This window comes from Papio anubis, chromosome 11 (assembly GCF_008728515.1).
Source record: "Papio anubis isolate 15944 chromosome 11, Panubis1.0, whole genome shotgun sequence".
Classification (NCBI taxonomy): Eukaryota; Metazoa; Chordata; class Mammalia; order Primates; family Cercopithecidae; genus Papio; species Papio anubis.
In genome coordinates, this window is record NC_044986.1 from 112,685,449 (window position 1) to 112,712,763 (window position 27,315).

The window sequence follows — 27,315 nt, forward strand, 5'->3', positions numbered from 1 at the left end:
CACTTTGGGAGGCCGAGGCGGGCAGATCACCTGAGGTCAGGAGTTCGAGACCATCCTGGCTAACACGGTGAAACCCCGTCTCTACTAAAAAAATACAAAAAACTAGCCGGACGAGGTGGCGGGCGCCTGTAGTCCCAGCTACTCGGGAGGCTGAGGCAGGAGAATGGCGGGAACCCGGGAGGCGGAGCTTGCAGTGAGCTGAGATCCGGCCACAGCCACTCTCAGCCTGGCTAGTTTTTTGTATTTTTAGTAGAGACGGGGCTTCACCGTGTTAACCAGGATGGTCTCGATCTCCTGACCTCGTGATCTGCCCGCTTCGGCCTCCCAAAGTGCTGGGATTACAGGCGTGAACCACCGCGCCTGGCCAGGGTCCCCAACCTTTAATAAACAAGGAAAGGGTGATGAACTGAATTCACATCGTCAGTTTTTTTTTTCTCCTGGCAGCAGTACCCACATCTCACCAAGCGAGGGCAGTAAGGAGACGCCGCCTCGCCGGTACCCACCCGGAAATGAGGGTTCCCACCGGCAGAAAGAGGCGGACCCTGCACCTGCACCCGCCCCAGGCCCCGCGCTTCCGTTCAAACCGTGACAAACCGCTGGGTCCTTGAGAGCTGCGGGTCACTCCTACATGGTCACATTCCCGCGCGGGATGCCGAAGTGGGGCAGATGAGGTCAGGAGCTGCTGAGGCCTCCCGGGTCCTTCTGTTGGCCTGAGACCCTGGGGTGGGCGGAATCCCGGAGAAAGCGGGAGGGACCAGGGGAAGCCCTGGCGCTGCCATTTTCCTCCCCGCCTGCGCAAACGGGAAGGGGCTGGTGATGCTGGCTGCGGGCCTCCCTCCTGGACTGCGACATTGTCACCAAATTCTATAAACATCTCATGCAAGCAGTGATAACGTGTGCTGCGACGTTCTGGAAGTAACTCTTAAGCTAAAAAAGAAAAAAAAAATCAGTGAGAAAATGAGACAGTAAAACAGTGCAATGCTATGTCAATATCCATAGTTACGGAATAGAAACGAAATCTTACAAAGAGGTGCTCCAGTTCTCTAAGAAATTTACACCCTACTGGGCTGTCTGCATCAGACTTTTCTGGAGGTCATTTATTTTATTCACTTTTTTTTTTAAATGACCTACCGAACTGTTTATAATATTATGGGCTGGAGTCCCACTAAATGAAATACCCCTTTTGAATGGCACATATGACTTCTAGGGATGAATCTTAGCATTTTTATTTTTTTATTTTTATTTTCAAAACTTCGTTGTTGCTGTTTTGGAGTTTTGTTTGTTTTTTGTTTTTGTGTTTTTTGGACAGGGCCTCACTCTGTTGGCCAGGCTGGAGTGCAGAGGTACGATCTGGGCTCACTGCAACCTCAAATTCCTGGGCTCAGGTGATCCTCCTGTCACAGGACGTGCCATAGACAAAACTCCTCAGACGCGGGGTTAAAGAAGGAAGAGGCTTTATTAGGCTGGGAGCTTCGGCAGACTTGAGTCTCAAAAAACCAAGCTCCCTGACAAAGAAATTTTTGGCCCTTTGAAGGGCTTACAACTCTAAGGGGTCTACATGAAAGGGTCGTGATAGATCGAGCAAGCGTGGGGAAGGTGACTGGGGGCTACATGCAACAGCTAACAGAAAGTTTTGCAATGCTTCCTCACACAATGTCTGGAATTTTTCTTTCTTTCTTTTTTTTTTTTTTTTTTGAACTGAGTCTTGCTCTGTCACCCAGGCTGGAGTGCAATGGCTGGATCTCGGCTCACTGCAAGCTCCGCCTCCCGGGTTCACACCATTCTCCTGCCTCAGCCTCCCGAGTAGCTGGGACTACCGGTGCCTGCCACCAGGCCTGGCTAATTTTTTGTAGATCGGGTGTTCTCACTATGTTACCTAGGTTGGTCTTGATCTCTAGCAATCCTGTGCTCAAGCGATCCTCCTGCCTCGGCCTCCCAAAGCGTTGGGGTTACGGGCGTGAGCCACCGCATCTGGTTAAAAACCTGTTTGTTTGTTTGTTTGTTTGTTTGTTTTAGAGGCGGAGTCTTGCCCCTTCCTAGGCTGGAATGCAGTGGTGCGATCTTGGCTTACTGCATTCTCCACCTCCCGGTTGCAAGCGATTCTCTTGCTTCAGCCTCCCCAGCAGCTGGGATTACAGGCGTGCACCACAACACCCAGCTAATTTTTGTATCTTTAGTAGAGACAGGGTTTCACCAAGTTGGCCAGGCTGGTCTTGAACTCCTGACCCTGTGATCCGCCCGCCTTGGCCTCCCAAAGTGCTGGGATTACAGGCGCGAGCCACCGTGCCTGGCAAACTTTTTGTTTAAATCGAAGATTTTATTCTTTCAGCTGTCAATGGAAGGAGCAGTCACGTGGGGTGAAATAGATGGAAGCCATGATGTTAGGAGCGTGAGTGAGGTCCTGGCCCAGCCACTTGTCACTGGGTGACCTCAGCCTGGTCACTGGGTCCCCGAGCCTCCGGGAGGCAGGGAGGGTCCTGGTGATGGAATAGAAACAGGGTGCGGGGCAGGGGCGATGACTCACGCCTGTAGTCCCAGCACTTTGGGAGGTCGAGGCGGGAGGCGGGGAGGAGTTTGAGACTCACCTGGGCAATGTAGGGAGACCCCATCTCTACAAAAAATTATAATTAGCCCAAGAGTTCAAAGCTGCAGTGAGCTATGATCGGGCACTGCATACCAGCCTGGGCGACAGAGCAAAATCTTGTCTCTTTTTAAAAAGAAAGAAAGAAAAGAAAGGACGAAAGGATCATGGTGTGGGGAGCACGTCAGCCCCGCGCGGTTGCCCGGCGCGCGGACCCTAGCGGACTAGGGCGCCCCAGCAGCCCGGCCCGCGAGATGGCGCCGCCCCTAATCCAGCCTGCGTCTTGCCCCGGACCGCGCCTGGAGGCGGAGCCGCCCGCGGAGCTAAATGGGGCCGAGACCTTGAGTGGGGGGAGTCCCCGCGCCGCCGCCATGGAGCAGCCCCGCGCCGCCGCCCGCCTGCAGATCATACTGGGCCACCTCCGCCGCCCCTCGGCCGGGGCCGTCGTATCCTTTGAGCTGCGCGGGTGTCGGGCTGGACCGGGCGCCGGCGCCGCGGCCTGAGTGGTGGCCCGGGTCCGAGTGGAGGCCTCGGCGTCGCGCGCATCCCAGCCCCGGCGCCTCCTCGCTCCGCGCCTGGGACCCGCCTGGGTCGCGTCTCTTCCCGGAGCCGGGGAGCGGGGAGGAGGCTGCGTCCCCCGGGGACACGCGCGGCCGCCCTGAGCTCGGGGCACTTGCCGCGTCGCGCTGCTCTCCGGGATCCCTGGGGGCCTCTGCTCCTTGTTTTGTGGAGATGTCGTTTCACCGGCTGCGTGTGACTCCCGCGGCTGTCCAGACACCCAGAGATGTCCAGTCACAGGCGCATGGTGCACAGGCGCGCAAGGTTGCCTGGAAGGGGCCCAGGCAGGCGGTGACCCGGCCCCCACGGGAGGGTACAGGACGGTGCCCTCCCGGGCAGGAGCTGGCCAGGCAGGCGTTGCCCAGGACGGCCTCCCTGCTGGACTACGGCCTTGCCACCGAGTTATATAAAGACACTATTTAGGGAAGGACAGAGGGTGAGGACTGGCGCGGGGGCACACGCCTTGCCTATTTGTCCCAGCTCTTCTGGAGGCCAAGGCCAGGACTCTAAGGTTACAGTGAGCCGTGAAGGCCAGTGCGCTACAAAAGAGAGAAACAGAGAGAAAGAAAAGACAACATGTTGACTGATGAGAGTGACCTTCCGAAAGTAACCAATTAAGCTCAAGAAACAATGCAATTCTATGTCAACTGCCTGCAGTTACCGGATAGAAAAGAGATCTTTAAAAGGAATTTCTAGAGTTTTGCTTTTGAGGGTTTTTTTTTTTTAAACAGGGACTCTCTCTGTCACCCAGGCTGGAGTGCAGTAGTGGTGCGATCTCGGCTCACTCTTGGACTCAAGAGATCCTCCTACCTCAGCCTCCCAAGTAGCTGGGACTACAGGGCTGCGCCACGATGCCAGGCGAATTTGTATTATTATTGTTATTATTATTGTTGTTTTTTTTTTGAGACAGAGCCTTGCTCTGTGGCCAGGCTGGAGTGCAGTGCCGCGATGTCGGCCCACTGCAACCTCCGCCTCCGGGATTCAAGCTATTCCCCTGCCTCAGCCTCCCGAGTGTAATTTGTATTCTTATTAGTAGTAGTACTAGTAGTATTTTTTTTTTTTCCTGGAATGGAGTCTCTCTCTGTCGTCCAGCCTGGAGTGCAGTGGTGCGATCTCGGCTCACTGCAACCTCCGCCTCCCAAGTTCAAGCGATTCTCCTGTCTTAGCCTCCCGAGTAGCTGGGATTATAGATGAACGCCACCACCCCTGGCTAATTTTTCTATTTTTAGTAGAGATGGGGTTTCAGCATATTGGTCAGGCTGGTCTCAAACTCCTGACCTCAGGTGATCCACCCGCCTCGTCCTCCCAAAGTGCTAGGATTACAAACGTGAGCCACCGCTCTCGGCCTAATTTGTGTTTTTAGTAGAGATGGGGTTTCACCATGTTGGCCAGGCTGGTCTGCAACTCCTGAGCTCAAGTGATCGGCCTACCTCAGCCTCCCAAAGTTCTGGAATTACAGGCATGAGCCACCGCACCTGGCCTTCTGTATTTTACTTTATTTGCCTTAATTCACATCCTAGGTAGCTCATCCCACTACAGGGACTATTTCCTCTGCCAGTTTCCATCCTCAACAATTCCAGTAAGTAGTTTAAGTTTTAATTTTGAAAGCTATTATGTATACAAAAGTTTCGTGAGTGGTAATGATATAATATACCACATGTTACCTGATTAGAATTTTATTATACAAATCCTCTGTTTCCAGGATTTATTCTAATTAGTACAATTGTGGAAAATTTTGAAGACCGACTAATTTTCTGTATGTATTTTAAGATTCAGAAAGAAGGAAAAATACCAGAAAATACATAATCTGACATTTATTTATTTTTAATAGAGATGGGCCCTTCCTGTGTTGCCCAGGTTGGTCTTGAACTCCTGGGCTAAAGCAATCCTCCTGCCTTGGCCTCCTAAAGTGCTGGGATTACAGGCCTGAGCCATCACACCAGCCTTATAATCTGACTTTTAGAAATTCAGTTATTACACATCATATTTAAATTAACTTGTAGCCGGGCACGGTGGCTCATGCCTGTAATCCCAGCACTTTGGGAGGCCAACGCGGGTGGATCACTTGAGGTCAGGAGTTCGAGACCAGCCTGGACAACGTCATGAAACCCCACCTCTACAAAAATACAAAAATTAGCTGGGCATGGTGGTGTGCACCTATAATCCCAGCTACTCAGGAGGCTGAAGCGGGGGAATTGCTTGAACCTGGGGGGTCAAGGTTGCAGTGAGCTGATATGACACCACTGCACTCCAGCCTGGGTGACAGAGCCAGACTCCACCTCAAAAAAAAAAAAAAAAAAAAAAGCTAAGCTTGTAATTTGGTTATATGGACATATTAACTAGCATCTTTGGTTTATCTTAAATCACCTTTAAAGGGGAAGATCTTGACCTTCCTAAATATTCTCATACAACCACAATTCCAATCTTAAGGAATAGGTTGGGTGATTTCAGTTTATGGGTATGCTGTACATTTATTTGGATTTTGTTACTTTACTTCTTGGAGTGCATCAACTGGACAGTTAAAAATATAAAATTTATTGAATTTGTTTCTCATCTGAAAAATCATATGTATTCATTACAGAAACATCAGAGAAATAGAAGGAATTTTTTTTTTTTTTTTTTTGAGACAGAGTCTTGCTCTGGCGCCCAGGCTAGAGTGCAGTGGTGCGATCTCGGCTCAATGCAAGCTCCACCTCCTGGGTTCCCGCCATTCTCCTGCCTCAGCCTCCTGAGTAGCTGGGACTACAGGCGCCCGCCACCACGCCTGGCTAATTTTTTGTATTTTTAGTAGAGAAGGGGTTTCACCGTGGTCTCGATGGTCCTGACCTTGTGATCCACCCGCCTTGGCCTCCCAAAGTGCTGGGATTACAGGCGTGAGCCACCGCGCCGGGCCTAATAGAAGGAATTTTTAAAAATCATCCCTAATTCCATTACTAAAGGCAATCACTGTTAAAAATTGCTTTGGCATATTTCTTTGCAGGCTTTTTTGTTTTTCATATAGTGTCTTGGTTTTACATAATTGTAATAATATTTTATTATAATAAGCATTGTCCATATTTTATTTTATTTTATTTTGAGATGGAGTCTGGCTCTGTAGCCCAGGCTGGAGTGCAGGGTGCAATCTCGATTCACTGCAAGCTCTGCCTCCTGGGTTCATGCCATTCTCCTTCCTCAGCTTCCACAGTAGCTGGACTACAGGCGCCCGCCACCACACCCGGCTAATTTTTTGTGTTTTTAGTGGAGACAGGTTTCACCGTGTTAGCCAGGATGGCCTCGATCTCCTGACCTCATGATCCGCCCGCCTCGGCCTCCCAAAGTGCTAGGATTACAGGCGTGAGCCACTGTGCCCGCCGTCCATCCTATTATATGGCCTCAATTTTTAATGTCTGAGTCATATTCCACTGAGTGAACATAGTGTCAGTAGTTAATTTTCTTCCACTAATGCACTTTTTTTTTTTCTGAGACAGAGTCTTGCTCTGTCACCCAGACTGGAGTGCACTGGTGCGATCTCAGCTCACTGCAATCTCCACCTTCCGGGTTCTAGCGATTCTCCTGCCTCGACCTTCTGAGTAGCTGGGATTACAGGCACGCTAATTTTTGTATTTTTAGTAGAGATGGAGTTTCATCATGTTAGTCAGGCTGGTCTCGAACTCCCAACCTCAGGTGATCCACCTGCCTCAGCCTCCCAAAGAGCTGGGATTACAGGCATGAGCCACTGTGCCCGGCTCACTCAAGTACTTTTTTTGGTGACCATAGTTAACATTTTGAACATAAAGCTTAAGTTTTCAGATTATTTCCTTGGTCTTAGAAATGCTGGATTGAAGAGCATGACCGTTTCTTAGATTCTTGTTTTTTGTTTTGTTTTGTTTTTGTTGTTGTTGTTGTTTCTGAGACGGAGTCTTGCTCTGTCGCCCAGGCTGGAGTGCAGTGTCATGATCACAGCTCACTGCAACCTCCGCCTCCCAGTTCAAGCAATTTTCCTGCCTCAGCCTCCCGAGTAGCTGGGATTACAGATGCCCACCACCATGACTGGCTAAACTTTGTATTTTTAGTAGAGATGGGTTTTCACTATGTTGGTCAGGCTGGTCTCAAACTCCTGACCTTAGGCGATCCACCTGCCTCGGCCTCCCAAAGTGTTGGGATTATAGGCGTGAGCCCCCATGCCTAGCCTCAGGTTCTTGATACATATTTTTAGGAAGTCATTTAAAAAAAATTTTTTTTTTTGAGGCAGAGTCTCACTCTGTCACCCAAGCTGGAGTGGAGTGGCACAACCAGTATTTTTTTGTAGAGACAGGGTTTCGTCATGTTGCCTGGGCTGGTCTCAAATTCCTGACCTCAAGTGATCCACTTGCCTCGGCCTCCCAAAGTGCTAGGAATACTGGTGTGAGCCATTGTGCCTAGCCGGTAATTTAAAAATTTAACTTATTTTAGGATTATTTTTCTCCTTTAGGTATACTCTGGATAATAATGTTCTAACCCTGGAACAGAGAAAATTTTATGAAGAAAATGGGTTTCTTGTAATCAAAAATCTTGTACCTGATGCTGATATTCAACGCTTTCGGTACAGTAACACTATTTGTTATTTTACAAAAGTATGTATTGTGTGCATGTAATGAGAATATAAGATGGATTCACTCCTGCCTTTACAGATGTTTTTTAATGAGTTGGTTTGTTGGGAAGTGTTTAGAAGCACCGGCTCTGGTGCCAGACTGACTTTTTTTGTTGTTGTTGAGAAAGGGCCTCACTCTGTTGTGTAGGCTAGAGTGCAGTGGTGCAATCATAGCTTACTGCAGCCTCAAGTTTCTGGGCTCAAGCGATCCTCCTGCCTCAGCCTCCTGAGTAGCTGGGACCACAGGTGTGCACCACCATACCCGGCTAATTTTTTATTTCTTTGTTTTTAGAGACAGGGAGTCTCACTATGTTGCCCAGGCTGGTCTTGAACTCCTGGCCTCACCCTCCTCAGTTGCTGGGATTAAGGTCGGGAGCCACCACGCCTGGGCTTCAGTCTCAGCTCCACCACTTAATATTATGTGTCCTGGGGCAATTTACTTCACATCCCATGCCTCTGTTTCCTCATCTGTAAAATGGGGATAATAATAGTACTTATGTCCTAGTGTTGTTATGACTAAATAAGGTGAAATATATGGAAAGCACTTTGAATAGAGCTGGGCACATGGTAAGTGTTACAGAAGTGTTTGCTATTATTATTACGATGTAACCAAATCATAAAAAGACTTCCCTACCGGTATGCTAAACTAGGGAATGATTTAATTCTGGTAGTGGATTCTAGGCTAACAGTTTCTCCTGCTTTTCATTGGAATGGGAGGCATTCCCATCCAGACCTAAAGCTGGAGGCCGACTTCGTGCAGAGAAACCACCCCTCAAGTCTGCAACCCTTTCCACAGAGGAGGGCAGGGCAGGTGCTTAGAGCCAGTGGTGACGACATCATTTGCAAATTAAATTTTCTAGGAATGAGTTTGAAAAAATCTGCAGAAAGGAGGTGAAACCATTCGGATTAGTAGTAATGAGAGATGTGACCATTTCGAAATCGGAATATACTCCAAGTGAGAAGATGACCACGAAGGTCCAGGATTTCCAGGAAGATAAGGAGCTCTTCAGATACTGCACTCTCCCCGAGGTCAGAGACCACCCTGGCTTTGCTTCTGCTTAATTGCCAGCATGTATGCCCGCCTGTAAAACCCACTGATTTGGCCCTGCGCAGTGGCTCACTCCTGTAATCCGAGCACTCTGGGAGGCTGAGGCAGGTGGATCGCTTGAGCCCAGGATTAACTGCTCTTAGAGCTGGATATGGAAAGGAGTTGAATTGAGTAAAATCAGTGGGTTTCTTTTCTTTTCTTGCCTGGAGACAGAGTCTCACTCTGTTGCCCACGCTGGAGTGCAGTTGTGTAATCTCGGCTCACTGCAACCTCTGCCTCCCAGGTTCAAGTGATTCTCCTGCCTCAGCCTCCTGAGCAGCTAAGTTTACAGGTGCCTGCCACCACACCTGGCTAATTTTTGTATTTTTAGTAGAGACGGGGTTTCACCATGTTGCTCATGCTGGTCTCGAACTTCTGACCTCGTGATCCATCCACTTTGGCCTCCCAAAGTGCTGGGATTACAGGCATGAGCCACTGAGCCTGGCCAATTTCCTACATTTCTAAAGAGTGGGACCAGTATCTGATGGTCTATGCCATGATTTTAGGAGGTATAAATTATTTTAATAGTTAGATATTTATTTTTAAATGTATTGGAAAAAACTCAACAGTTTACCAAACTCATGATTTCAAGAATGTTGTCAATTAGGACAAGATTAAATAAAAAGGCCAGTTGTAGTGACACTTTGGGAGGCTGAAGCAGGAGAATCACTTGAGGTCAGGAGTTCAAGACCTGTCTGGGCAACATAGCGAGACTACTATCTGAATTGGAAAAAAAGAGGAAAAAAAAAAGATTGAGTATAAGAAGTGAGCTAACTGCCAGGCACAGTGGCTCATGCCTGTAATCCCAGCACTTTGGGATGCCAAGGTGGGCAGATCACAAGGTCAGAAGTTTGAGACCAGCCTGACCAACATGGTGAAACCCCGTCTCTACTAAAAATACAAAAATTAGCCGGGCGTGGTGGCGGACGCCTGTAATCCCAGCTACTCGGTAGGCTGAGGCAGGAGAATCGCTTAAACCCAGGAGGTGGAGGTTGCAGTGAGCCGAGATCACACCATTGCACTTCAGCCTAGGCGACAGAGCGAGACTCCATCTCAAAACAATAAAAATAAAAATAAAAAATAAAAAAAAGAAGTGAGCTAACTAAGGGTAGGGAAATCATTGGCTAAATAACAGTCCAAGTTATGTCAGAAGTTGTGAAGATGGCTCTTGAATGACCAGGGTTTAGAAAATCCCAGCCTTGGTGAATGCCGAAAACTACCAGGCTTTATAAAAAGCAAGTGTGTGCCTGACTCCTAGGCTTTTATAACCTTTCCAGGGTTTCATAATCAAATTGCCAATATTCCTTATCCACAAGAGATCAAATAGTGAGGAAGCAGTAGAAGGTGGCTCATTTTTTGGAGTCATTTTTTTGTGGAATCAAAATTTGAATATCATGGGCTTTTTTTTTTTTTTTTTTTGAGATGGAGTCTCACTCTTGCTGCTCAGGCTGGAGCTGGAGTGCAGTGGCGTGATCTTGACTCACTGCAACCTCCGCCTCCTGGGTTCAAGTGATTCTCCTGTCTCAGCTTCCCAAGTAGCTGTGATTACAGACACGCGCCACCATGCCCAGCGAATTTTTGTATTTTTAGTAGTGATGCAGTTTCACCATGTTGGCCAGGCTGGTCTCGAACTCATGACCTCAAGGGATCCACCCGCCTCAGCTGCCCAAAGTGCTGGGATTACAGGTGTGAACTACTGCACCGGACCTCAGTGTTGAGCCCTTTCTGCTTTTGCCCCCTCCGTTGCTGGGTTCTGTGCACAAGGTAGCAGCAGCCCAGCTCCCAGGCCCCATGACTAAACCAGCTCTCCCTGTCATGGGTTCCCATGCTAGCCTTTTCTTCATAATGCAGTGTCCCTCGGCCGCTCTGACCCATGTCATTACTGGTTTAACATGTTTCATCTAACACCTGGGACCTGCTTTGCTTGTTCACTCTTGCTTCCCCGTTTCCCGTCACCTCCTAGTTCCCAGATCTCAGTAATGAGTTGTCAAGTGCCAAGCGTCCCTGTTGTCAAATGTCCTCTAAGCCACTGTTCTGCTTTCTTCCGGGCTACTCATGACAGCTGCAAATTGTATGGGACTCTTCGTATGCAGAGGCTCCAACGAGGAAGAGGAAGCTGCCCTCCCACTGAGCAACCCTCTGCGGCTTAGGTTGACAAGAAATCTGTATTGATATCTCGTCAAAGCTCCCATCTTTCTTGTAGAAAAACAAAATGATTTCATTCCCAGCTAGCTCAGAAAAAGCCCATTTAATTCTGTGTTATAGATTTAGAATGATTTCCAGTGGCTGGGTTATTGATGCTTTGTTTGCAGAGTTGTGAAATACCACTTGGTTCTTAAACTATTGATGTCTTGGTTCTTGCGTGGATAGCTGCTGTACTTTGTACCAGTTGCTAATACTTCTGATTTCCCACAAGGTTTGTTTTTGTTTGTTTGTTTTCTTAGATTCTGAAATATGTGGAGTGCTTCACTGGACCTAATATCATGGCCATGCACACAATGTTGATAAACAAACCTCCAGATTCTGGTAATTGTAAGGGAGAAGCAAAAAAAAAAAAAAAAAGGGTTTCATTAAAATGTGTAAGGTTGGCTGGGTGCAGTAACTCATGCCTGTAATCCCAGCATTTTAGGAGACTGAGGGAGGAAGATCTCTGAGGCCAGGAGTTTGAGAGTGGTCTGGGCAACATAGTGAGACTCTGTCTCTAAAAATAGAATTAAAAAATATCCAGGCATGGTGGTGTGCACTTGTAGTCCCTGCTGTTGGAAGGTTGAGGTGGGAGGATCGCTTGAGCCCAGGAGTTGAAGGCTGCAGTGAACCTATAATGGCATGCATTCCAGCCTGGGTGACACAGTGAGAACCCATCTCTAAAAAATAAATAAAATAAAACAAAACAAAATAATAAAATAATAGCTGATGTCTAACTGTAATCATGTGTATAACTGTCAAACTTTGGATGAGTAAGTCTTAAAATAATTTACACTATAACAACAGTGAAATGTGCTAATGATTTCAGATATAAACTGAAGGACTGTTGCTGAATTTTCAGATGACTGGCTCCCCAAAAAATACAGTTTAACGGACATAACTCTTCATATATCAAAGGTTCCTGCCATTCGGTGTCTCTAAGCTTGATTAGCTCTTTTTAGCTGTGTTAGTGTGGATTCCTGCATTCCTCATAGGAAGACATTATTATTACTAACACAATTAAAATTGTTACTATGAGTCACAAACTATAGTTGTCTTTTTTTTTTTTTTTTTGAGATGGAGTTTTGCTCTTGTTGCCCAGGCTGGAGTGCAATAGCATGATCTTGGCTCACTGCAACCTCCACCTCTCAGGTTGAAACAATTCTTTTTTTTTTTTTTTTTTTTTTTTTGAGGCGGAGTCTCGCTCTGTGGCCCAGGCTGGAGTGCAGTGGCCAGATCTCAGCTCACTGCAAGCTCCGCCTCCCGGGTTCCCGCCATTCTCCTGCCTCAGCCTCCCGAGTAGCTGGGACCACAGGCGCCGCCACCTCGCCCGGCTAATTTTTTTGTGTGTTTTTAGTAGAGACGGGGTTTCGCCGTGTTAGCCAGGATGGTCTCGATCTCCTGACCTTGTGATCCGCCCGTCTCGGCCTCCCAAGAAACAATTCTTGATTCTCCTGCCTCAGTCTCCCAAGTAGCTGGGATTACAGGTGCGTGCCACCACGCCTGGCTAATTTTTGTATTTTTAGTAGAGACAGGGTTTCGCCATGTTGGTCAGGCTGGTCTCGAACTCCTGACTTCAGATGATCCACCCGCCTTGGCCTCCCAGAATGCTGGGATTATAGGTGTGAGCCACCGCGCCCGGTCTTGTGCTTGCTAAAATGTAGACTCTAAGACCTCGTTGCCAGAAATATAACCCAGGTTTCTATATTTTAATAACCTTCCCCAAGCTGGGCGTGGATGTGCACCTGCGGTCCCAACTACTCAGAAGGCTGAGTGGGGAGGATGGCTTGAGCCCAGGAGTTCAAGTCCAGAGATTCTAGTGCAGACCACGTGGACTACACTGGGGAATTCCTCTGTGCTTGCAGTAGAAATCAGCCATGAGAGAGTCCCCTATCCTTTCTGCCTCTTCTTCCTTCTGATCACTGGGAGGGGTTTATGTGATAGAAGGCGGCTTAGCATTACCAGGTCTCCCTCCCTGCGGAGATCAGTTGTTCGGGAGCCAGGCTCAGGGAGCAAACCAGGGGCAAATGTCATTGTGGTCATGGGCACTCTGAATGGACACGGCACCGAATGACTATAGTCGTGGGGGATGAGGACGTCTTAGAGAATTTTTTTTTTTTTTTTTTTTTTAGATGGAGACTTGCTCTGTTTCCCAGGCTGGAGTGCAGTGCCTCAATCTCAGCTCAGTGCAACCTCCGCCTCCGGGGTTGAAGCGGTTTTCCTGCCTCATCCTCCTGAGTAGCTGGGATTACAGGTGCCTGCCACCACACCCAGCTAATTTTTTTTTGTATTTTTAGTAGAGATAGGGTTTCACCATGTTGGTCAGGCTGGTCTTGAACTCCTGACCTCAGGTGATCTACCTGACTCAGCCTCCGAAAGTGCTGGGATTACAGGTGTAAGGAACCGTGCCCGGCCTTTTTTTTTTTTTTTTTTTGAGACAGAGTCTCGCTCTATCTCCCAGGCTGGAGTGCAGTGGCATGATCTTGACTCACTGCAACCTCTGCCTCCCAGGTTCAAGTGATTCTCCTGCCTCAGCCCTCAGCCTTCCAAGTAGCTGGGACTACAGGCGTGCACCACCATGCCCAGCTAATTTTTGTATTTTTGTAGAGATGAGGTTTCACCATGTTGGCCAGGCTGGTCTCAAACTCCTGGCCTCAAGAGATCTGCCTGCCTCAGCCTCCCAAAGTGCTGGGATTACAGGTGTGAGCCACCACATGCGGCCTAGAACTTTTTTTGACATCAACCACTTCAAAGGGGATTTCAAATTTGACTCCATATCACTCTCTTCAATGTAATTAATGCAACTGGTTTTTGAACACTTTACTACATGCTAGGTGCCGTGCCCAATCCAGAGTGGCAAAAGAATAAAGCACAACGGAGATGATGATGATGTACCACCTGCTGGAAAATAGTGTGCATATGTACTGAGCTACCAGCAACCCAGAAGAAGGGAGTGCAGGGCTTGAAGATGTGGAGTCACTGTGTTGATTTCCAATTTGATGTTTATCTCTCCAGGGCTGATTTTCTCTAGCATTATTTCATTTGTTTGGTTCTTATGAGGACAGGTCATTGTTTTTACAGGCAAAGGATAAGAATTCTGAGACAAGCATTTTTTTTGTTTTGTTTTGTTTTGTTTTGTTTTTGAGACAGGGACTTGCTCTCTGTCACCCAGGCTATAATGCAGCGGTAAAATCACAGCTTACTGCAGCCTCGACCTCCAGGCTCAGTGATACACCCACCTCAGCCTCCCAAGTAGCTGCGACTACAGGTGCATGCCACCATGCTCAGTTAGTTTTTTTTGTTGTTGTTTTGTTTTGTTTTTTCCTGTAGAAACGGAGTCTCACTATGTTTCCCGGGATGGTTTTGAACTCTCAGGCTCAAGCAGTCCATTTGCCTCAGTCTCCCAAAGTGCTGGGGTTACAGGCGTGAGCCACTGCACCCGGCCTCGAGCATCCTTTAATAGATTTTCTTTGCAGGCAAGAAGACGTCCCGTCATCCCCTGCACCAGGACCTGCACTATTTCCCCTTCAGGCCCAGCAATCTCATCGTTTGTGCCTGGACGGCAATGGAGCACATCGACCGGAACAATGGTTGTCTGGTTGTGCTCCCAGGAACACACAAGGGCTCCCTGAAGCCTCACGATTACCCCAAGTGGGAGGTAGGTCTGCCTGGCGGCTGAGTCTTGATCTGAATCTCCTTCGCGGTTTCTGTTTCACATCAGTATCTATAAAGACCTTACAAATGAGATGGCATTTCCTTTCTGAGCAAAACACTGTCCTAAGATTTGCAGTGAGGATCAGAGAAAGTTCAAGGATGTCAGAGAAAACATTCATCACACCTATTTTTTTCAACCCATCCTTTTTTTTTTTTTTTTGAGACAGTGTCTTGTTCAATTCTGCAACCTCCACCTCCCAGGTTCAAGCCATCCTCCTGCCTCAGTCTCCCCAGTAGCTGGTACTACAGGTGTGCACCACCACGCCCAGCTAATTTTTGTATTTTTAGTAGAGGCGGGGTTTTGCCATGTTAGCCAGGTTGGTCTCGAACTCCTGGCCTCAGGTGATCGTTCACCTCGGCCTCCCAAAGTGCTGGGACTAAAGTCATGGGCCACTGTACCTGGCCTCAACACGTGTTTGAAAGCCAGCCAAGGTGGGGCGCTTGGGTAGCTACTGTATAGGATCCGAGATTGTAAAGCCTAGCTGCGGAGGTAAGACATAAACCCTTCGACCCCAGATGTGTATGGTAGGCACCAAGCCAGTCTTACTCACTAACTGATGGCTCTTAAGAGTAAGGAAGGAGAGATTATCTACTTTGAACTGCAGAGACCAGCAAAGGATCTGGGGAGGCTGGTGTTTGACCTGAGTGTTGCAGGACAGGGTACATTGTCCCATAGGGAAGAGTCTATATGGGAAAGCAAAAGGTCAAGGGCAAGCCTGAACCTGACCAAACAATGAGAAGGATCCAGGGAGCTCGCAGTCTAGATGGGTTGGGGGTGGGGGTATATTTTGGGGAGCGGCAGAGGAGGTGAGCCCAAAAAGGTACATTAGGACCAGATTAGAAAAGACTGTTATACTAACAAGTCTGCAGTTTATTTGGGGGAGAATGGGAACTGTGTAGTTCAAACTTTTTAGGAAGATTGAAGACCTTTTTTCTTTTTAGCTTTTTTTTTTTTTTTGAGAAGGAGTCTCACCCTGTCGCTAGGCTGGAGTGCAGTGGCGCGATCTTGGCTCACTGCAATCTCTGCCTCCCGGGTTCAAGTGATTTTCCTGCCTCAACCTCCCGAGTAGCTGGGACTACAGGCATGAGCCACCACACCAGGCTAATTTTTGTATTTTTAGTAGAGACGGAGTTTCACCATGTTGGCCAGGATAGTCTTAATCTCTTGACCTCGTGATCTGCCCACCTCGGCCTCCCAAAGTGCTGGGATTACAGGTGTGAGCCACCACGTCCAGCTGAACAGCTTTTAATTAAAAAAAATAAAATAAAAATAGTTTTATTCAGGTATAATTGTCATGTAAATTGTACATATTTTGCATGTATAATTTGATCATTTTCCACACACGCATACCTGTGAAATCACCACAATCAAGATACTCCATCCTTCTCCCTGCTCTAGGCAACCACTGAGCTGCTTTCTGTTACTACAGATTAGTTTGCATTTTCTAAAATGTCATAGACATGTAATTACACAATATAGATTTTTTTGTTCCAGTCTGGCTTCTTTCACTCAGCATGGTGATTTTGAGGTTCGTTGATGCTGTTGTGTATGACAGTAGTTCTTTTTTTTTGTTTTTGAGATGGAGTCTCACTTTGTCGCCAGGCTGGAATGCAGTGGTGCGATCTCGGCTCACCGCAAAGTCCAACTCCCTGGTTCAAGCAATTCTCCTGCCTCAGCCTCCTGAGTAGCTGGGACCACAGGCACAAGCCACCAAGCCCAGCTAATTTTTATATTTTTATTAGAGATGAGGCTTCACCATGTTGGCCAGAATGGTCTCTATCTCCTGACCTTGTGATCCGCCCTCCTCGGCCTCCCAAAGTGCTGGGATCACAAGTGTGAGCCACCGCACCTGGCCAACAGTAGTTCTTTCCCTTCCGTTGCTGAGTAGTATTCCACTGCATGGCTGCACCATGAACCATGGTTTGTTCATCCATTCGGCTGTTGATGCTTGGAACTGTTAAATGCATTTGAGCTCATGGGTGATGGGATCAAATCGGCTCTTCAAGGACAATAACGTCAGGGTCTGGTGCAGGACGCACTGCAGGTATAGGAGTCTAGAAGTGAAGAAACCAGAGAGATGACTTTTTTTTTTTTTTTTTTGATATGGAGTCTCGCTCTGTCACCCAGGCAGGAGTGCGGTGGCCGGATCTCAGCTCACTGCAAGCTCTGCCTCCTGGGTTCACGCCATTCTCCTGCCTCAGCCTCCCGAGTAGCTAGGACTACAGGCGCCCGCCACCTCGCCCAGCTAGTTTTTTGTATTTAGTAGAGACGGGGTTTCACCGTGTTAGCCAGGATGGTCTCCATCTCCTGACCTCGTGATCCACCCGTCTCGGCCTCCCAAAGTGCTGGGATTACAGGCTTGAGCCACCGCGCCCGGCAAGAGATGACTATTAACACGTTAGGTCTAAGGTGAGAAGATCCTGTGGGAGCCAAGGTGGGAGGATCGCTTGAGCCTAGAAGTTCACAACCACCCTGGGCAACATAGTGAGGTCTCATCTCTAGTAATAATAATAATAATTAGCTGGGCATGGTGGTGCATGTGTGTAGTCCCAGCTAGTTGGGAGGCTGAGGCAGGAGGATCACTTGAGCCCAGGAGTTCAAGGCTGCAGTGAGCTATGCTGGTGCCACTGCACTGCAGCCTGGGTGACAGAGCAAGTTCCTGTATCAAAAGAAAAAGAAAAGATCCTGGGCCAGGCACAGTGGCTCATGCCTGTAATCCCAGCACTTTGGGAGGCCAAGGCGGGTGGATCACCTGAGGTCGGGAGTTCAAGACCAGCATGACCAACATGGTGAAACCTTGTCTCTACTAAAAATACAAAATTAGCCTGGTGTGGTGGTGTGCACCTGTAGTCCCAGCTACTTGGGAGACTGAGGCAGGAGAATAGCTTGAACCCGGGAGGTGGAGGTTGCAGTGAGGCGAGATCATGCCACTGCACTCCAGCCTGGGCAACAAAGCGAAACTCTGTCTCAAAAAAAGAAAAAAAGAGCCAGGCACGGTGGCTCACGCCTGTAATCCCAGCACTTTGGGAGGCCGAGGCGGGCGGATCACGAGGTCAGAAGATCGAGACTATCCTGGCTAACATGGTGAAACCCTGTCTCTAGTAAAAATACAAAAAAAATTAGCCGGGCGTGGTGGCGGGCGCCTGTAGTCTCAGCTACTCAGGAGGCTGAGGCAGGAGAATGGCGTGAACCCAGGAGGCAGAGCTTGCAGTGAGTCGAGATTGCGCCACTGGACTCCAGCCTGGGTGACAGAGCAAGACTCCATCTTAAAAAAAAAAAAAAAAAGAAAGAAAGAAAAAAGAAAAAAAGAAAAGATCCTGGAAACCCATGATGCTGTGAACAGAAAGAGCCCCCATTGTTAAAGCACGGAGAATGAATTGTAGTTCGATAGGAAATGAGGAACATGGTTTTAAGAACTCCTGTCCCGTCTGGACACAGTGACTCACGCCTGTAATCCCAGCACTTTGGGAGTCTGCGTTGGGCAGATCACTTGAGGTCAGGAGTTTGAGACCAGCCTGGCCAACATGGTGAAACCCTGTTTCTACTAAAAATAAAAAAATTAGCCAGGCTTGGTAGTGAGCGCCTGTAGTCCCAGCTACTTGGGAGGCTGAGGTAGGAGAATTGTCTGAACCTGGGAGATGGAGGTTGCAGTGAGGTGAGATCGCACCACTGCCCTCCAGCTTGGGCGACAGAGCAAGACTCCATCTCAATAATAATTATAATAATAAAAGAACGTCTCAGATTTCTTGCATCAATAATCAGTGTCAAATGAAAATATCTGAGTGTCTGGATCCTGATATAAAACCATTTCGTTTGAAACTCATCAGTGAAGCTAAGGTTTAGATAAAGTTTGGTGCACACAACTGCAGTGGGCTTTGGCTGATGGAAGGCAAAGGGAAAGGTTTGCAGGGCTTCAAGAGCGTGTGGAGTCTCAGATACCCTGCACAGATGCAGAGTGGGAGTTATGATTAGTTTAGTGTGGGTCACACATTCACCCTGGCCAGGAGAGAAGGGCTCTGGGTCCGAGTCTCAGCACTGTCTAAGAGGGATGTAGTCATTACCGAAAGGAACTGAGGACGCGCTTAGGAACAGGAATGGACTGCTTTCCTTATTCTGACTCATAAGGTGCTTCTCAGGTCAATTTCTTTAATAAAACATAACCCCATTACCTAAAGCAGTAACTAATTTGGGAAACAGTTACAAACAAACACAGTGTTTTAATTTACTATTCTTTCATTATTCTGGATGTGACGTAAGTGTCTTTGAGCTCAGAAAAATTGAGCATTTTCTCCCCTCTATTTTGGGGAAATAGCTTCTCAGAGACACTCCTGAGTAAGAGATGAAGGATTTATTTAAAGTTCTGGTGAGGAGGAGAACACGCTGAGAACACTTACAGATTTACGCTGGAAATGCCTAAGAGATAGGTGGTTGCCTGCACTGACCACAAAAGGTAAAACTAAGCTAGCTCTTCATGTATAATGCAGTCATGAAGGGCAGGTGGAAATTCCACATTGTTCATTTGCTCCAAAAATATCAGTGATTTTAATATCAACATGTGACTTCTTTTTTTAATTACTATTATTTTTTGAGACAGAGTCTTGCTCTGTTGTCCAGGCTGGAGGGCAGTGGTGTGATCTTGGCTCACTGCAACCTCCCCCTCCTGGCTCAATCGATCCTCCCACCTCAGCCTCCTGAGTAGCTGGGACCACAGGCTTGCACCACCAGACCGGGTTAATTTTTGCAGTTTTTGTAGAAATGAGGTTTTGCCATGTTGCACAGGCTCATCTTGAACTCCTGAGCATATGCAATTCTCCCAACTTGGCCTCCCAAAGAGATGGGATTACAGGCATGAGCCAGGCTCTTAAAAACCAGATATCTGAGAGGCTTTTGTATACTGAAAAAAGTAAGCATTTAATTTAGACATTTCTTTCTCTTCGGAGAAAGAAATGCTTTCTTTGCCTGATGTTTGCTTTCCCTGATGAACCACTGACAATATTTTTAATTATGGTACCCCCTCAAACGTAGACTTGGCTTGCTTCTTGTTCTAGGGGGGAGTTAACAAAATGTTCCACGGGATCCAGGACTACGAGGAAAACAACGCTCGGGTGCACCTGGTGATGGAGAAGGGAGACACCGTTTTCTTCCATCCTTTGCTCATCCATGGGTCTGGTCAGAACAAAACCCAGGGATTCCGGAAGGTGAGCATTCACATTGCCGCACCTGCTGCAGATGCGTGGGTTAGAAACAAAAATTGTATTTAATTCATTTAATTCAAATTAATTGAATAAAATTTTAATTTAATTGCATTAATATTTTAAAGATTTGTGGCTTTTAACCAACCTGGACTTTAGTCCAATTTATTTACCAGGAAATATATTTGCTTACCTTGGTCTTTTCGGGCTCTTATCAGTAAGAAGCTAGGTGACCTCAGGATCCTAACCTTGTCAATATTGATTATGAAAGCAAGGTGCAGTGGCTCATGCCTGTAATCCCAGCACTTTGGGAGGCCGAGGCAGGAGGATCACTGGGGGGCAAGAATTCTAGACCAGACTGGGCAACATGGCGAGACCCTGCTTTTATTTAAAAAAAAAAAAAATCACTGTTATCTCCTGAAGCCACGGGTTAGGGGCCAAATTTCGTCTTCCATTCATTCATATTTCCACCAGCCTCATCAGGGTCAGGATTAGGGTGGGACAAGTTGGGGCACTCTTCCCAGGGGTAAAATTTAAGGGCATGCCAAAAAAAACCTCTGCAATCAAGTTTAGTAATATTTTAATGCAAAATTTTAAAAAATCAAAATTAGGACAGGCGCAGTGGCTCACGCCTGTAATCCCAGCACTTTGGGAGGCTGAGGTGGGTGGATCACAAGGTCAGGAGATCGAGACCATCCTGGCTAACACAGTGAAACCCCGTCTCTTCTAAAAAATACAAAAAAAACCACCAGGCCGGGATGGTGGCGAGCCTGTGGGTCCCAGCTACCTCGGGAGGCCATGCAGGAGGAATGGCATGAACCCGGGAGGCGGAGCCAGTGAGCTGAGATCCTGCCATTGGCATTCCAGCCCACATAGACAGACTCATTCCCAAAAAAAATCAAAGTTAATGCAATATCCATCACATGTACAATACAATACTCAATAGTCAACATTGACCCCACACTATGCAGCAACTCTCAGAGGCCAGGCAGGAAGTAGGGAGGTGAAAATAATGATTTTGTAAATCATAGGAGGTTTTATGAATATATTGACTTTGTACCTTCCAATTTTTTTTTTTTTTTTGAGATGTGAGTCCTCATTTGCTGCCCAGGGCTGGGCTGGAATGTCACGCAGTGGATGCAATCTCAGCTTCACTGCACCTCGGCCTCCCAGGAGCTGAAGCGACTCTCCTGCCTCAGTTCCTGAGGCTGAGACTATAGTACACGCCACTCTACACCCCAGCTTCTTTTCTTTCAATTTTTGTAGCATTTTTAGCAGAGATGGGTTCTACCCAAGGTTGGCTGTCTGGTCTGGAACCCCAGCCCTAAGCAATCTTCCTCTCACCTTGGGCCTCCCAAAAGGCCAGGATGACAGATGGTTTCACCCTGGTTCAACAGCCCAATGCCTTTAACGCCTCCTTTATTTTAGAATCTTTACATTATTTATTTTATATACTTATTCTTGAGACAGCATCTTATCCCTTGGCCCAGGGCTGGAGTGGCGTGGCTTAGCCATAGCTCACTGCAGCTTGAAACTCTTGAGGGAGGGTGGGCATGGTCAAGCCATCCTCCCACCTCAACCTCTCGAGAAGTTGGGACTCACAGACACGCACTACCACACCTGACTAATTTTATTTTTTCATTTTTTGTACAGACATGATCTTGCTATGTTGCCCAGGCTGGTCTTGAACTCCTGGCCTCAAGTGATCCTCCTGCCTTGGCCTCCCAAAATGCTGGAATTACAGGCATAAGCCACCATGCCCAGGCTTAATGACTTTAATGTTCTGGAAAAATATTACTATAATTACGTAAAGATACAGATATAGGGTTGCATGTTTTCCCTTTGCCTTGGGCTCTGTTACAGTGCCGTATGGCACCAGGGCTTACGAGGCAATGGGATATGTGACGCCACTCTCTAGACATTTGTTGTTTGGGGCAAAGTAGAAAGTCTTTCTGACAAGTGTGATCACTTGTGACATAAAAGGTAAGTTTTAACGATTGCCTTGCATCTTAGATCTGTTTATAACTTTTTCTAAAATAGGGAGAACCAAGTAATTTCATCCTTACCCTCAGAAGGAAGCAAGAGGGGTAATATATGTCAATGGTATTGGCTTTTAAATGTCCTTTGATTTGAGAGAAGGTGTCTGCATTATTTTCTTTCTCAAGGTATTTTTAGTTCGTTTCATAATCTATTGCCACTGAAATAACAATCCATCCCAAACTGGACCAGGTAACTAACTTTTGAGATAAATTGCCATGGAGTGCAGTCCTTTTTAAGACTTTGGGATATCCATTCATTAGGAAAATCAAATGCTAAAAAAAAAAACTAAAGACCTGTTGCTGACATAATTTCATTCCCTCTCCCGTATATACCTTTCAAAAATAAATGTCACATCTGGTTAATGATCGTTTGAAATTTCTCAATTAACTTTTAGCTGGAAACAAAAAGAGGCTTAGTTACAAAGAGATTGACACAGGACGCAATGGACCTGACTTTCCGTTTAGAAATCAAATACTGAGTGAAATAATTGACTTTCTAAAAGAAAGACTCCCTGCTTGGTCGCTGTTATTAATGGGATGTTTTTCTCCAATATCAATTTGTTCACTTTGCACAGGCAATTTCCTGCCATTTCGCCAGTGCCGATTGTCACTACATCGATGTGAAGGGCACCAGTCAAGAAAACATTGAGAAGGAAGTTGTAGGAATAGCAAATAAATTCTGGGGAGATGAAAACAGCATGAACTTGAAGGTATGTCCGTATACAACAGCAAGGTAAAAATCTCAGGTTTTCCTTTTCTTCAGATGCTTCATCATTCTCATACCTAATTTATTTGACAGTATATAGTGCTTGGGTTGAGATTCATTTTAGGGACATGGCTGAGCCCCCACCAAAAATGACAATGGAATTTCCATTTACACTTGGGCACCCGTGCAGGAGACTTGAGAACTTACTGCTGCTTCTTTATGTCTTTGGGCTGTCCAAAGATGTACAGGCCGTCCTGTTTCACACAGGGCAGTGAAGGAAAACGAAACTACAGATTTAGATGAGAGAAAATGAAAGACAAAACCTTGCCTTCTGGCTGGGCATGGCGGCTCATGCCTGTAATCCCAACACTTCAGGAAGCCAAAGCAGGAGAATCATTTGAGCCCAGGAGTTGGAGACCAGCCTGAGAAACATAGTGAGACTCCATCTCTACTGAAAAAGAAATAAAAATAAAAACTAGTCAAGTGGGGTAGAGCATAGCTGTAGTCCCAGCTGCTCAGAAGGCTGAGTTGAAAGGCTCACTTGAGCTTGAGGTCAAGGCTGCAGTGAGGTGTGACTGCACTACTGCATTCCAGCCTGGGTGACAGAGTGAGACCCTGTCTCAAAAAAAAAAAAAAAAAAAACCTTCTGAAGGGATAGAAGGAAAGTTATAGGTTTGGGATCCAATCATAGGCCATGTTTATTAGTATAGAATAGAGAGTATTTATTGCTGGGCGTGGTGGCTCACGCCTGTAATCCCAGCACTTCGGGAGTCCAAGGCAGACAGATCATGAAGTCAGGAGATCGAGACCTTCCTGGCCAACATGGTGAAACCCCGTCTCTACTAAAAATACAAAAATTAGCTGGGTCTGGTGGCGCGTGCCTGTAATCCCAGCTACTCGGGAGGCTGAGGCAGAAGAATCAGGGATGCTTGAACCAGGGAATTGGAGGTTGTAGTGAGCTGAGATCGCGCCACTGTGCTCCAACCTGGCGACAGAGCGAGACTCTGTCTCAATAAATAAATAAATAATAGAGTATTTGTGCATTAGGGAATCCAGTAAGATGCCCAGATTGCAATTCTTGAGCAAGTTTCTGTTTTGGCAAATGTGCATCTGGAGTTTTATGAGAGGCCTAGTTTGCATGTAGCAGAAGTTTAAGATCACTAATGCTTATCAATAACAGGCATTTGACAATATTTCATATGGTTTCCTAGTTAATACACATCATTTGTAAATTTTTAAAATTTAATTAACTGTTTATTTTTATTTTTATTTATTTTTATTTTTTATTTATTTTTTATTTATTTATTTTTTGAGACGGGGTCTCGCTCTGCTGCCCAGGCTGGAGTGCAGTGGCACGATCTCAGCTCACTGCAAGCTCCGTCTCCCGGGTTCACGCCATTCTCCTGCCTCAGCCTCCCGAGTAGCTGGGACTACAGGCGCCCGCCACCTCGCCCGGCTAGTTTTTTGTATTTTTTAGTAGAGACGGGGTTTCACCGTGTTAGCCAGGATGGTCTCGATCTTCTGACCTCGTGATCCACCCGTCTTGGCCTCCCAAAGTGCTGGGATTACAGGCTTGAGCCACCACGCCCGGCCTAACTGTTTATTTTTAGAGACAGGGTCCCACTCTGTTAGCCAGGCTGGAGTGCAATGGTGCAATCACAGCTCACTGCAGTCTCAACCTCCTGCGCTCAAGGAATCCTCTTGCCTCAGCCTCCGTAGTAGCTGAGACTACAGGCACACACCACTGTGCCCTGGCTAGTTTATTTATTTATTTTTTTGCAGAGATAGGGTCTCATTGTGTTGCTCAGGCTCAAATTATTTGTTTTTAACCCATGGATATTCAGTACTGCTGATCATTAATAGACAGATTATCAATCAAGGCAAATAAACAAGCATATTAACTTTGTAGAATATGCACATTTCAACCTCTGAACCAAGAAGCTGATTCTGTTTTTTAAATTTGCATTAGATCATCATAAATGCATGCACGCCCCCCAGATAGACTGAGTGCAGTGATAACTGTGGGCTCCTCAGCCAGTTGTAGGTCCCTGTGCACCAGTGCCATGTTACCATGCTATTGGGAATCATCTTCTGAAATACCTTCGCAGCTCAGGAATCTTGCTTCTTGCCGGGTACGGTGGCTCACGCCTGTAATCCCAGCACTTTGGGAGGCCGAGGCAGGCAGATCATGAGGTCAGGAGATCGAGGCTATCCTGGCTAACATGGTGAAACCCTATCTCTACTAAAAATACAAAAAATTAGCCGGGTGTGGTGGCAGGTGCCTGTAGTCCCAGCTACGTGGGAGGCTGAGGCAGGAGAATGGCGTGAACCCGGAAGCTTACAGTAAGCCGAGATCACGCCACTGCACTCCAGCCTGGGCAACAGAGCGAGACTGTCGGGAAAAAAAAAAAAAAGGAATCTTGCTTCTCCCTTTAGAACCTGGAAATGTGTCCCATCTCTGAAAATGCTCTGATTTTGCATTTGCAGGTCCTAGAAATTCTTGTCCTTCCTCTCTTTTTGTTCAGTACCTAAAATGCCTATACGTTTTGTCAACTGGAGCTTTGAGCTAATATCCTAAATTTTAAGGGAGAACAAATATATATACATCATGTTTGAGGTTTGTCAAGGTTGTTGCTAAATGAATACCTCCCACGTTTAGCTTAATTACTCTGTAAGTTATATTTAGAATAACAATACTAACCTCTGCTACATAGCTCTGGGTAAAGTACAAAAGCACATTCATATTCATTTTCTTATTTTCTTCACCAAAACCCAGTGGGGCAGTCAGTATAAGCTCCATGCTGTCAGTGACAAGAAAACAAGTCCCAGAGGTTGATCTAAGCTATCTAAGTGACAAAGCTTGATTTCAGAGTCAGGTCAAATTTGAAAATTATTCTTTCCACCATACCTTGCTGTTTGCTCAAAAATAAACAAGAACCAAGAAATAAGAACATCTGAATTATCTTATTAAGGTCAAAGGGGGAAAAACCCACCAAACAAAGCAGTAATCCTTGATACCATGTTCACCATTATCATCTCATCAGGAACAGAACACTCAAAACGGCTCAGACGAGTAACATGAGAGTAGTCAGGCCGGGTGCAGTGGCTCACTCCTGTAATCCCAGCACTTCGGGAGGCTGAGACAGGCGGATCACCTGAGGTCAGGAGTTTGAGACCAGCCTGACCAACATGGTGAAACCCTGTTTCTACTACAAATACAAAATTAGCTGGCTGTGGTGGCACATGCCTCTAATCCCAGCTACTTGGGAGGCTAAGGCAGGAGAATCACTTGAACCCAGGAGGCAGAGTTTGCAATGAGCCAAGATGGTGCCCTTGCACTCCAGCCTGGGCAATGAGAGCAAAACTCTGTCTCAAAAAAAAAAAAAAAAAAATAGTAAGCAGAAAAATGGCAGTGAACTGTTTGTTCTGTAACCAGACATGACATCGACCCAGTTATGTACCTGGCACCAATAAATATCCTGAATAAAACAGGAAGGACTGACAGCAGCTGGGGTAACCACTGACTTAATTTAGTTAACACTGTTTTAGAAGCTAATTAAGTAGACCAAGATTGGTGGCTCATACCTGTAATCCCAGCACTTGGGAGGCTTTGGGAGGCTGAGACGGACAGATCACTTGAGGCCAGGAGTTTGAGACCAGTCTGGCCAACATAACAAAACCCTGTCTCTACTAAAAATACAAAAAGTTAGCCAGGTGTGGTGATGCACGCCTGTAATCCCAGCTACTCAGGAGGCTGAGGCAGGAAAGTCATTTGTACCCGGGTGGTGGAGGTTGCAGTGAGCCTCTGCACTTCAGCCTAGGCAATGGGGTGAGATTGTGTCCCCAAAAAATTCTTTAAAAAGAGTTGATTAAGTAGCTTAATTTGAGTTGTTTTGTTTACTCATCAATATAACTATTACAGGGATTATTTCCCCTATTTAACCTATTTAACCTTTCATAGAGGCTAGAAATCAACTTTGTCTTATGGTGAAATTGAAGGTAAATGGAGGGCAGATTGAAGTGTTCCATAAACTCACTCTGTTTGGTATTATTTCTAGGATATTTGGATGTTTCGAGCTCGACTTGTGAAAGGAGAAAGAATCAATCTTTGAAATAGCCATCTGCTGTAACTCTTTCAACAGAAAACCAAAACCAAACAAAATGTCTAAGGAAAATGTTTTCTTAATGAGATGATGTAAGCTTTTCTATCACTTGTTAAAAGCAGAAAACATGTATCAGGTACTTAATTGCAGAGAGTTAGTTTTGCAGCGCAATGGTGTTGCTTTAATGGAAATAAAAAAAGTAAAAGTGAAATATTACTGTTTTAAGAGAAACTAATTTAGGGTTGCAGCCAATAAAGGTGATTGGTGTATAATTTAAGTGTTAAATCAATTTCTTTCATTCAATTAGCTCTTTACCCAAGCAGAAGTGAATCATTTGGAGCTTAGGGTGTGTGTGTTTTGTATCCCCTTTCTGGTAAACCCATTCCCTACCAATTTTATGTCATAAGAGATTTTTTTCCCCCCAAATCTAGAACAATGTATAATACATTCACATTAAGTGAAGGGCATAGGAAGGGTGTCATGGAGTCCAAATAAAGATGAATATTCCTGCTCAGACAAGGGCTTTCTTCTGTGATTTCTT

General features: G+C 46.4%; 1 protein-coding gene across 3 annotated transcripts; it reads left to right on the forward strand.

The window, feature by feature from the left end:
* Positions 1-557: 557 nt before the first annotated feature.
* Positions 558-27,290, forward strand: PHYH (phytanoyl-CoA 2-hydroxylase). Of its 3 annotated transcripts, XM_031651913.1 has the most exons (10): positions 574-671; positions 2,720-3,027; positions 4,660-4,718; positions 7,590-7,700; positions 8,609-8,777; positions 11,280-11,361; positions 14,496-14,677; positions 19,783-19,932; positions 22,541-22,675; positions 26,730-27,290. In XM_031651913.1, the coding sequence occupies exons 2-10, from the start codon at positions 2,749-2,751 to the stop codon at positions 26,781-26,783; spliced, it is 1,221 nt and encodes a 406-aa protein (XP_031507773.1). In that variant the 5' UTR covers positions 574-671; positions 2,720-2,748; the 3' UTR covers positions 26,784-27,290.
* The last annotated feature ends 25 nt before the right edge of the window (positions 27,291-27,315 follow it).

What these genes read in the sequence shown, in the direction of transcription:
- PHYH (XM_031651913.1), top strand. Translation starts at nt 2,749, where the DNA reads ATGGTGTGGGGAGCACGTCAGCCCCGCGCGGTTGCCCGGCGCGCGGAC. An exon ending in GCTGATATTCAACGCTTTCG is followed by an intron (nt 7,701 to 8,608) that starts GTACAGTAACAC and finishes TAAATTTTCTAG; the next exon opens with GAATGAGTTTGAAAAAATCT. An exon ending in ACGATTACCCCAAGTGGGAG is followed by an intron (nt 14,678 to 19,782) that starts GTAGGTCTGCCT and finishes TTCTTGTTCTAG; the next exon opens with GGGGGAGTTAACAAAATGTT.